At 35.3% G+C, this 14377-nt stretch overlaps 1 protein-coding gene across 1 annotated transcript; it reads left to right on the forward strand.

Moving 5' to 3' along the window:
• Window positions 1-9825: 9825 nt before the first annotated feature.
• On the forward strand, window positions 9826-14161 carry LOC126733015 (mitogen-activated protein kinase 3). Its single transcript, XM_050436130.1, has 6 exons — window positions 9826-10303; window positions 10430-10559; window positions 11249-11386; window positions 11481-11813; window positions 12152-12335; window positions 13633-14161. Exons 1-6 carry the CDS (start codon window positions 10128-10130, stop codon window positions 13800-13802), a joined length of 1131 nt encoding a protein of 376 aa, XP_050292087.1. The 5' UTR covers window positions 9826-10127; the 3' UTR covers window positions 13803-14161.
• The last annotated feature ends 216 nt before the right edge of the window (window positions 14162-14377 follow it).

Raw genomic sequence — 14377 nt, forward strand, 5'->3', positions numbered from 1 at the left:
CAGACCCGCCATTTCCCGCTCTTCTTCTTCACCACGACTGTGTTCGCCAACCATTCGGGGTAGAATACTTCCTTGATAGCCCCAGCTCTCTTCAATTTTGCGACTTCCTCTTTCACAGCGTCCGCATGCTCCTTTGACGGGCGCCGGGGAGGCTGCTTCTTTGGTGTAATAGCCAGATTGACGTTAAGGTGATGGCGTATTAGGTCTGAGTCAACCTCGGGGGTTTCGTAAGGATCCCAGGCGAATACGTCCTCATTTCGTTGAAGAAAATTAATTAGCGTCGACTTCTCCTGTGCTGGTAATTCCGAGCCAATTTGAAAAAATCTCTCGGGGTCTGATCCGACGAGCACTTTCTCCAGCTCCTCACAGCTCACCTTCATGGCCGGTCCTTCATTACCCGTAGCTAGGATCGGGGTCCTTGATTGCTATAAGCTATTCCCGGCTGAAGTGGAGGGTCCGCTGCTTAATCGTCGAGAAATTGCCGATACCATGCATTGCCTGGCCATTCCTTGGTCCCCTACTATCTCTTTGATTCGACCCTCTGACGGATATTTCACTTTCTGGTGCAGGGTTGACGACACAGCCCCTAGTGCATAAAGCCATGGCCGTGCCACAATAGCTGTGTAGGGGGAGTATGCGTCCACCACGATGAAGTCCACTTCCACTACTTCTGAGTCTGTTTGCACAGGCAACCTAATCATGCCTTTCGGGATGACGACTTTTCCCTCAAAGCTAAGCAGGGGTGAATCATATGGCGACAGGTCTTCCTGCTTCAAATTCAGCCCCTTATACAAGTTTGGGTACATCACCTCCACGGCGCTATCCTGATCAACTAACACCCTCTTCACGTCATAACCTCCTATTCTGAGCGTCACGACTAGGGCATCTTCATGGGGTTGAATAGTTCCCTCCTTATCCTCCTCCGTGAACCCAATTAATGGCAGGGCCTTCTCTCTGGCTCTCTTGGATCCCTTTTCGCCTGGCTCTGTCGGGAACCTACCCACTGACATCACTCTGAACGGGCCGGAACCGGTTCTCCCAGGTGTGGCAAGAATGACATTTATCGTCCCTATGGGTGGCCTCAAGGCACTTTGCCTGGTATCGACATTTGACTGCTCAGGGCGGTGCAACAGATGCCTTAGCTTTCCTTCTCGGACAAGTCGATCCAAATAGTTTTTCAGGTTCCTACATTCATCAGTGACGTGACCAGGCTTTTGGTGATACGCACAGTATAGATTCTGATTGCGTTTTGAGGGGTCGCCTGCCATCCTATTCGGCCATTGAAAGAAGGGTTCGTGCTTTATCTTCTCCAGGATCTCGTGCAATGGTTCTCGGAACACAGCGTGGACTACCTGAGCCCCTGTAGATCCAGATTGTTCTATATAATCTCTCCTCGGCTTATTACTGCTACTGAAGCGGTCCGACCTGAAGTCCCTCCTCTCCTGAGGGACAAACTTCGCCTTTCCCTTCCCAATCTGCTGGTCCTCTTCGACCCTTTTATACTTGTCTATCCTTTCCATGAGTTGTCGCACGCTGGTGACTGGTTTCCTAGTGAGAGACTTTCTCAAGCCATGCTCTGTCGGCAGGCCCCTTTTAAAGGTACTGATGGCGACGTCATCGTGGTTTCCTTCTACTTCATTGTACGTCTCCCAATATCTGTCCGAGTAGGCCTTCAGCGTTTCTCCTTCTCGCATGGACAAGGATAAGAGGGAATCGAGGGGCCGAGGGACTCTAGTGTTGGTGATGAAGCGGGAACCAAAAGCCTACGTCAGCTGTTTAAAGGAGTCTATGGAATTCGGTGGGAGGGCATCAAACCATCTCATGGCCAGGGGTCCCAGGCTGGATGGAAACACCTTACACATTAACGCCTCGTCCCTGGAGTGGACGGCCATCCTTTGGTTGAATTGGCTCACGTGCTTCACTGGGTCAGTTCGACCATTGTATAGGGTAAACGCTGGCTGATTAAACCGCCGAGGAAGCACCGCCCTCTCTATTCTACGGGTAAATGGCGACTGGGAGATTCGATCCAGGGCCTTGCTCATGGCGTCATTGACCAGGCCTTGGTAAGGTGGGCTTTTGCGACCGCGTTTGTGAGGCCGTTCTTCCTCATAGGAGAACGTCTCGCTCGGAGGGGTTCTCGTCCTTCGTCTGTATTCATCATCCTCACCACTGCTAGTATCCGAAATGGGCGAAGGATGTTTTTGCTGGGCTCGACGCAGCTTCTTCTTCAAATCATCAATCTCTTGCTGTAGAGCCTTCCGCTCGTTGTGCTGGTGGGACGAGTGATCTTTCCCTCTCGAGCGACTTCTACTCGTGTGTGAGGTGTTCACACTGCCCTCTCGTTGATTATCTTGGTCCTTCGCTCGTTCAAGGTTTACAAAGTTGTCCTGTCGTTGAGATTCTACACGTTCGGTTTGGCGCGGACCTGATCCTTCCATCCCTTACTGTTTCACTTGTCGAGACATAAGTTCTTCCCACAGACGGCGCCAATTGTAGGGGCGGTTTTTGGGGCTCAGGCCCAACAGGCGGGCGATTCTGGCCCAAAAGTCCCTCAACAATGAATTTGTAGAGAGTAGGTTACAGAACTAGGTCTTTGACAGCGGGAACGTAGTTATGAACAAGCCATGCAACCAGTTGGACGTAGGGATATTCCTCCAAGCTTTTGGGATAACAGTCCGTGGGGCTGTATCTTCTGCTTTTTATCTCTAACTCCTTTCTCTTTTTCTATGTTTTTCTTCCTCCTGCTTGCGATCCCTTGGCCATGGGGATCTCCTTCTCTTATATAGCATCCTTCCTAAGATCACGACCCTACACTTGTTAATCATCTGGGCCTCTACTTGAGTGCCTGTCCCATAGGACATCCTCCCTTTTTTCTGTGAGTTGCACTGGCCAAGATAATTCTGTGCTCCTGTCCTTTCCACATTAATGCGACTGGAAAAGTAGCTCCTTGGCATTTAATGCGGCAATTGTGGTTGCCCCCCTCCTTGAATGTCATGCACTATTCCTTCGTATTGGATGACTTTTCGCCATGTATAGGGTGCGAATCGGACGCATACTTGGCGAGTCCGAGGAGGTACTCCTCCTCGGACGCCCCTAAGCAGGCCCGGCCCAACATGGTTGGGCTGGGATATCCTATGCCCATGCCTTTTCTTCTTGTCGTGGTTGGGCTTAGTACATGTACTATGGCCCAACGTCGATTGACGGATTTTACCCCCACAATATATATTTACTTTGCTTAGAGAGATAATCGCTTGAAACAAATAAGAATTCACATCTACTTACTATAGCTCAAAACATACTATGTAAGTATAATTTTATTTGAAATGTAATCAAACATTAAAGGAAAATAAACAATTGCATATCAATTATTGCAAAATATCTAGATGAACAAAAAATATATAATAAGTGAATGCTTAGGCAAATATTCCATTTAATATTTTTTGTTTATTCATCTTTTGTCTTATTTAAAAAATATATTCCTTATACTTTGTAATCTAGAAGAGTAGATGATACTCATATTCTACATGAGCACAATATAAAGGAAGAAACTCATAACAAACTTTAGGGATAATAATTTAATGATTTAACTATTTTTAGAGATAATTTTATAACTAAATTCATACAAATAAGTTATAAACACTCCCTCTCTCGACAACTTAAAAAACTACTATTCAAGCATAAGTAAATAAAGATACAACAACTACCAAAATAGTTTTCACATAAATATTTTGAAATTCCCAAGGTCTTTATACAGAAAGGCAAAACAAATCTCCAGTGTACAACTCCTAATCTCCACTTGAAAATATTATCTGCATAATAAGAGAATTCATACCTAAAAAATAAGTCATTTAGAAGGAAATAAAAGGAATCAATATATATTTTCTACTGTTAATGGAGGCTTGCAATTAGTATGCACTTCCGTCCCTTTACCACTCATTTGAAACAATGGGAAGAATACTTTACATAAATCCACGAACTGCTTATACTCAGGAGATAAAGCAATTATGAAAGATACCATTTATTTCAACACAAAAAAGAAGAAAGAATAATCATAATGAATTGAAAGTAGGCAATATGGATGGTTTAGGGATGATGATCCAATATGTTTTGAAAATATTGAACATCAATGCAAGAACCTATACGTGACTTTCATTAAACATTACATTTATCATGAATTCTATCCAACACATGCTAGAAACTTTTAATTCAAAAACTTTTCACAACTAAAGAAAATCAAATATGACTACAAACAATGTGAAAAAAAATTTTAAAACTTTATTAGCAAAATATATTAAAAAACAAACATAGACCAAATACAATAGAAACTGATAAGGAACTTCATTAGCACGAAAGCGTACGAAAATAAAGAAAATGCTAAATGTACTACTAATTTTACAACAAAAGGCTTAGACAACTTACTTCAATGAACAATTGAAGGAGTGACATTTCATAACTTTGTACAAATGAGTCATTCTATCCACTACAATGACAACTTCAAATTCTAAAGCATCATCCAAGATGTTGGATTTGTGAATGTAGTTTTATACAAAATATGAATGATTCCAGTTCATGGGCAACTAAAAAGGGCTAATAGATGTGTCTAATGAGGGAAACATGAAAAGAAAAAATGTCAGCTCGAATTTTATTTGCCTTAGTCAAATGAGTTCGATGTTGTTCTAGATAGAGAGACTTTCAAAGGATGTTACAAACCCCAAGAAATTGCACATTGGAGATGGTGAATTAAAAAAAATAATGTATGATGTAGGTGGAACATTTTGAACAATGAATTTCATGATTTTATCTTCTCATATACTTGGTTCGGTCACAAAAATATTGCTTTACATGCATAGGATGGGATGCAGTGTTTACCTTCATTGGTAAAGGAACGATGTTAGCACCAAATCACCCAAATCTAGAAAGACAAATAAGACTCTAGTAGAAAAAGAATTTATTGGCACAATCACAATCCTTAAAAGAAGCAATATAGAAAGAGTTTCTCTTTTCCTGTTCCAAAAAAGCAATCTTTAAGCTACAGAGTCCCACTCATGGTTAGAAACTCCGTGCATAAACCCGCTATTGGATATAACTATCAAACTAATGGTTAAAAAAGCCTATTTAACTAATGATTAAATAGAGACAAATAGAAATGCATATCATTAGTTAATATAAAGACATAATACATAAGCTAAGACATAGGCAGCAAGAACATTAAAAAATCTTATCAAATTAATGTGAAATTGAAGTATTCTAAACATAATATACAAAGTTTGAGAAAAATGGTTTGAAAAATTTTCTATTATTTGAATCTTGAAATTTTCTCCTATCTTAAAGCCAAAAACAGTTCCAATTATAAGATATCACATTAAAGAATCATGGATGAAAAGAAAAGATGCCAAGTGTTAGATTAATTTGAAGATAACTATTAAAAAAAAAAAAAAAAAAAAAAAAAAAAAAGCCAGCAGTAAAGTTGGATAGAGAAAATTAAACATTGTAGATTTCTAAAGTGATCAAGCAGAGGAGGCATCCAATTCATAGTCATTGGTAGGCCCAAAATGTCCTAACTATAAATGAAGCAAGGTGAAGGTGACTGTTGCTACCATTTTGAAATAAAAAAGGTAATAATTTCAGTTGCTTAAGTCTTTGCAAACAATTAAATGTTATTGTTCATGAGAGAGGGTCATAGATCATATTAGTTTTATGCTGATTTTAAAAGGGGAAGATGAAAGAAAAAAAATCAGAAAAATTCAAAGAAATAACAAAAGAAAAGAACCAATTTATCTTAATATGTGAAAATTTTGTGTATTTATTCTTAACTAGACGTATCTAACCAAGACAGAATGTTATTATGGCCAACAGAGTGGACCAAAGGGTATTGAGAATCTGTACGAGTATGATGATTACCTTTGTCTTTTGTTGGATTACACTTCATATACTAAAACGCAAAGTTATCAATTATCTGCTTAATTGCTCCAAATTTTGTAAAATAAATAACTAAACTCGGATTTCTTTTCAAAAAGTTGGAACTCTGTTAGGGGCCATCAGTTTGGACCATGAGCTTGAACTTAACTTTACAAAAAGGCGATTTTGCCTAATTTTCATCCTTATATTGATAAAGGACTTCAGAGATTTCGAATATTTCACTTATATAAATATATATATATATATATATATATATATATATATATATAAAGTTGGAACTCTGTTAGGGGCCATCAGTTTGGACCATGAGCTTGAACTTAACTTTACAAAAAGGCGATTTTGCCTAATTTTCATCCTTATATTGATAAAGGACTTCAGAGATTTCGAATATTTCACTTTTATATATATATATATATATATATATTTGATAGTAGCTGAGCCCAGGATTTTAATTTAGGGGGTAAGATTAAAAAATAATAATAAAAAAGAACTATATATATATCTTGATAGTAGCTGAGCCCAGGATTTTAATTTAGGGGGTAAGATTAAAAAATAATAATAAAAAAGAACCTAAAATTATTAATTGATATTAATAATAAAATTATAAACAACAATAATTGTCATACAAAATCTATTAAAATTTAAACAGTTGTAAAATAAACAAAGTAGCTGAGCCCAGGATTTTAATTTAGGGGGTAAGATTAAAAAATAATAATAAAAAAGAACCTAAAATTATTAGTTGGTATTAATAATAAAATTATAAACAACAATAATTGTCATACAAAATCTATTAAAATTTAAACAGTTGTAAAATAAATAAACAATTGTAAAACATTCATGACGATCAATCATCAAAGTAAGAGATTAACCTATATACATAAAGTTTAGACATTTAATTTGATTTCTCAAAATAAATTGAGAAAATAATTTTCAACTTTTCTTTCTCTATTCTTCTAATTATTTAAAATTTGGATTTATGATAAAACTCAAATTTTGAAACTATGAAAATGCAAGAAAGGATGGAGAAATAAATAATGGATGCTTTACTGTTTTAGTGCCATACAAGATATTATTATTATTATTATTATTATGTGTAAAGTTTGAGTTCCACGTGCTTAACCTGAAATGAAGGAAAGAAATCTGGATAAGTAAAAAGAAAGGAAGAAAGAAAAAGGATTGAGTATTGGTCAAAAGTGTAAATAGGTTTGGTGGAATTTATTTTGTGTTAGGCTCATTATTTAAAGTGGGGAGAATTGTTTGAGTAACATCACAAAATCTTACAATATTTTTATAAAGGAAATGCTAAGTGCCTTTAAGGCAATGGTTAATAATCTATTTTAGGAAAATTTTGACATCACTTTTATGGAAAATGAAAAAAGTTGTCAAAATATTAATTGAAAGTATCAGTACATTTTGGTCAATATATATATATTTATTTATTTTGAGATCCATCCCAACTAAAAATAATAGTGTTGTGAAAATATTGTGAGATTTTGTTGTATTTTTAAACTTTCTCAAATAAAATTGTATATTTTATTAATTTTTTATTTCATGTTAGGGGTATGATTTGTTTTATAGAAAAATATTAAGGACTTTTTTTGGAAGAGTCAGTGGGGCAAGTGCCCCCCTCACCCCTCTGGCTCCGCCCCTGTATTTTGGCAAAAGGGCTATCAAATAGTCAACAAATTCTTCTTCTTTTGGTCATCTCCTTGAGATAGTTTGCTTCTGAAATTCCTCTCTGTAGGGTTTACAGAGTCATTTCTCTTTGCTTCTAATCACATTCTAAAACTCTATAGAAATCCTCATATAGTCATATTGACTTGAGAAAACAACCTAAATAATTTTGATGTGGCTCTTCTGGTCTTGCCCAAAAGATGATGCAATTGCGTACGTTTTTTTTTTTTTTTTTTTTTGGTGAGCTACGAGAATAAAGAAAAAAAAAAGTCATATTTCATTGTCAATGCAAAGAAAAATATTATTTGAAGTGCTTATCACTCAACTCAGGAGTCAGGAATCAGGATCAATACGAGTGATCAATTTAATTGAGAAGTCTTCAATTCCAAAAACTTGGAACAAGTAAAAGCGTTTCTAACGAGTTAAAGTTCAAATGACATTTTCTCTAACAGTAAAATGAATAAGCTCGTCAAACACACGTGTTTCTCAACTTTAATTCCTAAGATAATTCCTAAGATAATTGATCGGATTAAAAATTTAACATCTTTTCAACTCGTTACTCTATGGACTTTGATGGCTAAGGCATATTATATTATAATTTAATTTAATTCAATAAAATATCTGAGTTGCACCCAAGTACGGAAAAACTACCAGTCAAATCAGCAACAACCCCCAATAATGGAGAAGTACCAATAATTGAGCACTCTGAATCCCAATGGGCTTATTCAATTTTATTTACAACCTTTTAATTTAATCTTATTTGACATCTTTTTATTAGATTTGAATTTTGATATACCTACTATTATATAATATTTTTTTCTTATATTATTTGTGCTTGAAAAATTTATAAAAATTAATTGTTATATTATTTGTTGGAAAATTTAGAATTCGATTGATAGAATTAACAAGTTTTAAACTTTAGTTGTTAATTAGATTTATTATGAACAAACTTTGTTAAAACAAACAAACATCAATATCATGTTAATATTATGCACAATAGAATAGTAAACAAGACAAGATATAATTATCTAGAAAAAATAATAAAACAAACTAGTTTCACAATAAAAAAATCTAGGAGAAAATCCTCCTGAAAAGAAATTCACTATAATAAAGAGAAATTTCAGATCTAGTACAAAACCTTTATCCCTAAACTGTACAATTCCTGTAAATGAAGTTACAACAGAAACCTTCTATAGTTTCATAACTTTTAAACTTTTCAATATATGAACGCAACCCTTTTGTATGAATCCCAGTACGTGACTTATTCCAGCAACTTGAAGATGTTGTAGGCTGCAAAGTTCTTCACTTCATCAACAATGAAGATCAAGAAGTATTTGATTACAAAATCTTAAGGTGCAAAAGAAGCAATAACTTCTTACAGAGAGAATAAGGCACTAGGTCACTTTTTGTATGTGTTCTTTATGTATAACAACTTTTAAAATAAGTTTTATATATTCTATGGTTATGAGAAAAGAAACCCTACACATATATGTCAGCTAGGGCAAAAAATCAGATCTGGAAATTCTGATTTCGTAGATCTCGACAGATTTAGCTTTTGTCAAGTTTCGTTCTTAAATCTTGATAGATACTGTTTCTGTCGAAGTATCTGTCTAGTTTTGATGAATAGCTTTTCTTCACTAGTTTCTTGGTCCAATTTTCATGGCTTTAATACTTGACTTGAATTCTTGTTTCTTGAAGTACTAAACCCATCCTAGATCTACTCGATTACAAGTAAAGTGTATTTTTTCAAAAGATTAGCCCATTACATAAAATATGTCCTTAACATTATTAATTAAATATTTAAATTTTTGTAGTTCAAAATTATGTATAAAAAAAATAAGTTTATGAATTGAATAGTAAATAACATTCAATTAATATGAAATTTGATATTATGTTAAAAAATATGTAATTTAAAAATTAAAAATTAAAAATTAAAATATGTAATTATTACTTAAATAGGGAAACATTGTCCTTTAATATTTTAAACATAAACCCAAAATTGAACAAGACCATTTTTCTTTTCCCACATACATACAAGCAAACAATACGAGAAATTGAGAAGTGGTACATAATTTCTCACCATTATCAATCAGCACAGGACAGCACAACTCATGCCTTCTAGGTGGGACCATTTTCAAATTTTTTTTTTTTAAAAAAAAAAATAGTAAAATACCACTAGTCTTATCCAAAGTTAGCTATGGCAGTGAAAGAGGAAATGGGCGTTGACAAGATTGAACAAGATGATAGAGGCGGCCGTAATCAGAGCCGTCCATCTCGTCCAAACGCGTTGCGAGTAGCTTTTTTTCTTCCATCTTTTCCCTCGCGCGTTTTTTCGCGTCCCTTTCCTCGCATCTGCTAAGAAGTCACCACGTCACAAACAAAGAGAAACGGAGAGCACTCTGACTCTCTCTCTCTCAATTTCAATATCAAAACTTCATATTTAAACCCCTCTCACTACCTTTGAATTCTTCGTATTCTCTCTGTCAATACTCAATACTAAGAAATTCTCACAGAGAGAGATTGAGACTTCGAAAATGGCTGATATAAATCAGAATGTGGCGGCGACCGGTCAGTACGGCGAATTTCCGGCCGTGCAGACTCACGGAGGTCAGTTTCTTCAATACAACATCTTCGGCAACCTCTTCGAAGTCACGGCCAAGTACCGCCCTCCGATCATGCCGATCGGCCGCGGCGCGTACGGTATCGTTTGGTACTAGTTTTTTTCCTCAAATTCTTTCTTCTCTTTTTAAAATTCTTGTTAGCTATCGCGGCTTTGTTTGATTGGCTGCAGTTGAATTTGTGGTGGTTAATTAATTAATTATTTTGAATTTTGAAGCTCGGTGATGAATTCGGAGACGAACGAGATGGTAGCGATGAAGAAAATTGCGAACGCTTTTGATAACCACATGGACGCGAAGCGTACGCTAAGGGAGATTAAGCTGCTTCGCCATTTCGATCATGAAAATGTAAGTTAATTTTTTGATATTACTAGTAATCTTCTGTGATTAAACCTATATTATCAACTATGAAATTTAGATTATATTAACAATTTTTTTTTTTTTTTTTTTGGAAGGAAATTTTCAGATTTAAACTTGTTTCTCTTTGTGAAGGTTCATTTAATTAATGCTTTTTGTTTGAGTATATTCTTTGCTTGATAATTAAACTATGCTAGTTGACCAACTCAACAATTGTGAAATTTACTGTGAAAAAAGTTGTGTCTATTGAAAGGTGGATAATTGTGCATGTTAAACAAGTTATAGCTTTCATTAGCGATTTCATATGGGAATGGAATGAGTAAATGGTAAAGGAATATAGTCGAATTAAAATAACTTGTTTCGATGTTTTAAAAGGAAAGAATGGAAATTAATTAACCTTCAAGAGAAGAAACAACATTCAAGAGAAAAACATTTTCATATAGTAGTGTTCAATTGACATCTACTGCAGAAACTTGATTGTAATTATTATTTTTTGGGAACAAGAGTATTGCAATATTTATTATCAAAGTGTACATATGACATAATTATTTTCACAAAATTTGTAATATTATTTCCTTGCTATTCGATTATGTATCATGAGATGAAGAGCTTTTGAAAAGTAGGCTGTGGTTTTGTTAGTACTGGAGTTTGAAAGGTGGATAATTGTGCATGTTAAACAGGTTGTAGCTTTAAGAGATGTGGTTCCGCCACCTTTACGAAGAGAATTTACTGATGTTTACATTGCGACGGAACTCATGGATACTGATCTTCACCAAATAATTCGTTCCAATCAAAGCTTATCTGAGGAGCACTGTCAGGTATTAGTCTTTTTGGTTTTGAGCCATAATTGTACAGTACCTCAACATTCAAAATAAAAACTGTGATTAACTTTAATATTGGAATGTGCTGCAGTATTTCTTGTATCAGATTCTTCGGGGGCTAAAGTTTATACATTCAGCGAATGTTATTCATAGAGACTTAAAGCCCAGTAACCTCTTACTGAACTCCAATTGCGATCTTAAGATATGTGATTTTGGTCTTGCTCGCCCGACTGCAGAGAATGAGTTTATGACCGAATATGTTGTCACAAGATGGTACAGGGCACCTGAGCTACTGTTGAACTCTTCAGATTATACTGCTGCCATTGATGTGTGGTCTGTGGGTTGCATCTTTATGGAGCTTATGACTAGAAAGCCTTTGTTTCCGGGGAAGGATCACGTGAATCAGATGCGCTTATTGATAGAGGTAAGAAAAACATTTAAGTGCAATTTTAGTTTTGAGAGAGCTCATTTACAATTTTGGTATGTTTCTAAAGAGTTTTAGATTTAAGTTCTGAAGAAGAAATAACATAACTTAATGTATTTATGGTAACAAGTAACAACTTTTCTATTCTGCTTTTTATTGATTCAATAAAGGTGTTCAATGGAGCTGATTTTTAATTATAAAAAAAAATGAGATATATGTAAATTGTCCCCTCTTTACTATTCTGAAGCTGATTAAGTATATTGGAATGAATTATTACTTTATTTTCTGAAAGGGATTTCTGCTGGATATATACTTATTCATGCTATTTTTTTTCATAGCTTCTAGGCACGCCGAGTGAGTCTGATCTTGGTTTTGTTCGAAACGAGGATGCAAGAAGATATATTCGCCAACTCCCCTCACACCCTCGGCAGCCATTAGCTGCAGTTTTTTCACATGTTCATCCATTGGCCATTGATCTCATAGAGAAAATGTTCACATTTGATCCTACTAAAAGAATTACTGGTAATTTTCTAATCTACTGTCAGTCATATTTTTATGCTTTAGGGGACTGGTGAAATTTATTACTTGTTAATTATTGTATGGGTTTTGATGTGAAATTTTCCACCAATCACCTTGAAAAAGAAAGCCATCACCATACTGTGGTTCCTAGTTATTTGAAACCTGCTTCTAGGCCATGTTAGCCATTCTAAGACATAAATTTTCTTTTTGTATATTTGCTTAGGCGTTTCATAGCTTGAGCATAATAATACCATGTTCATTGAATAAAATCTTATTCCCTTTGAAGTGTCAAGGGGATTATAAGTATGAGTTGACATGTGTCAATGATATGACAGCAAGGACAAAAGAAGCTGCAACCAAAAGAATTTTTCCCCCTTATTGTGAGTAGAATAATAAAATCATATGTTAGTGATGTGAAGGAAAAGACAAAGTGGAGCAATCAAAAGATGTCTCACTGTGGGGTCAACAAGAAGCAGATCAATTAGGTGGCTGGCGAATTGTAACTCATACATCAAGTGCAGTTTGAATCTGTTTTTTGTTCTTTATTTTTGAATAATCTAATTAGAAGTAGGCCCTACGTTAATTAATTTTCAGTATTGATCACTATTAATTAGGGAATTTGAAGAGACAAGTTATAGGCTTATTTCAACGAATCTGGTCAAGAAAATGTGATTTGTACTTCTTGCAATATTATGCATTGTAGTTGAGTTTCCCATGTTCCCCCTCCACTCATCATCGTACCCAGAAAATTTGTAGATAAATGGAAATTATAAGTTGCTTCTTTGCTATAGTGTACGGGCAGCTATGATATGCAGGCTTTTGTCTCCCTCTAAAATTAGCATGTCCGACTTGTCCAAATGATAAAGATTGAACATTTTGTTTACTTTAAATGTGCCGTAGAACTTGTAACCTTCATCTTTCAGTTATGGAGCCCACTTAGAAATATCCCCTTCTTCAATTTTTTACCCTGCAAGGTTTATCTACATGCACACAAAATCTTGAACTTGCATGCATATATTTGAAACTTTTCAGAATTACATATATAAAGCCATGCCTTCTTCTCTAGATCTGGGAAATTATTAGTGCTTGAAACTGAATATTGTTATGTAACACTCTTGTAAGAGTCAATAGATTAATTATGGATGGAAAATTCTTTGACTGCCTGTGGTCATAATGTTGACATGTATGAAATTGAATTGGTGTAATGCAGAGACATGCTTTGAAATTAAGGATTCGAGTTTAAATATCATATTTTCCTCACTGTACCTCTCTTTAATGGTAACATTTTGTCTCTGGACAGTTGAAGAAGCATTGGCCCATCCTTACCTTGCAAGATTGCATGACATAGCTGATGAACCAGTTTGCCCAAAGCCATTTTCCTTTGAGTTTGAGCAACAACCCTTGGGAGAAGAGCAAATGAAGGATATGATTTACCAGGAGGCCTTATCACTCAACCCAGAGTATGCATAAATTAAAGCTTTTTTCTCAGTTTTATCTCATAAGTTGATAAGCCTGTAAGTTACTGGGATAATATTGCAACCAGAAATCTAATAGGTCGCAGATTGAGGAACTGAGATCCTATTTCATCTTTACCATTTCTCTGGTGGGTCTACTGATATTACATTACACCAATGACTGCCCATCAGTTGTACTGGGCTTATGAATTTAATTTTGGTGTCAGTTTTTATTTATTTTTTGTACCACTTGTATTTGCTTAGATGTGTCTGTATCTTAATTATATCTGTGATATGCTAAAACAGTATTTGTAAAGCGGGTTGAATTGTAACTAAGTCGGATTTAATGAAAATTACCTATTGTTTTGTTCTTCATATCAAGGTGCCAACAGTCAAATTTCTAATATAATTCTAGGGATCATAATATTATCATGATATCATGGTGCTACACTGCTACTGCACATTTTTCATCTGATGTATGATACATGGCCTGAAATTGTCACCTTTTTTTCCCTCTTCTCTCTTCTCTGACTCCGTCCTTTATTTGTACTCTGATTTGATCAGTTTTCATGTAATTTATCTTTTCCAGAA

The sequence above is a fragment of the Quercus robur genome, chromosome 1 (assembly GCF_932294415.1).
Source record: "Quercus robur chromosome 1, dhQueRobu3.1, whole genome shotgun sequence".
Classification (NCBI taxonomy): domain Eukaryota; kingdom Viridiplantae; phylum Streptophyta; class Magnoliopsida; order Fagales; family Fagaceae; genus Quercus; species Quercus robur.

Excerpts from the sequence above, each read along its gene's own strand:
- LOC126733015 (XM_050436130.1), top strand. The coding sequence starts at position 10,128 with ATGGCTGATATAAATCAGAATGTGGCGGCGACCGGTCAGTACGGCGAA. Across the intron at positions 10,304-10,429 it reads GGCGCGTACGGTATCGTTTG|CTCGGTGATGAATTCGGAGA; the intron begins GTACTAGTTTTT and ends TGAATTTTGAAG. Across the intron at positions 10,560-11,248 it reads GCCATTTCGATCATGAAAAT|GTTGTAGCTTTAAGAGATGT; the intron begins GTAAGTTAATTT and ends CATGTTAAACAG.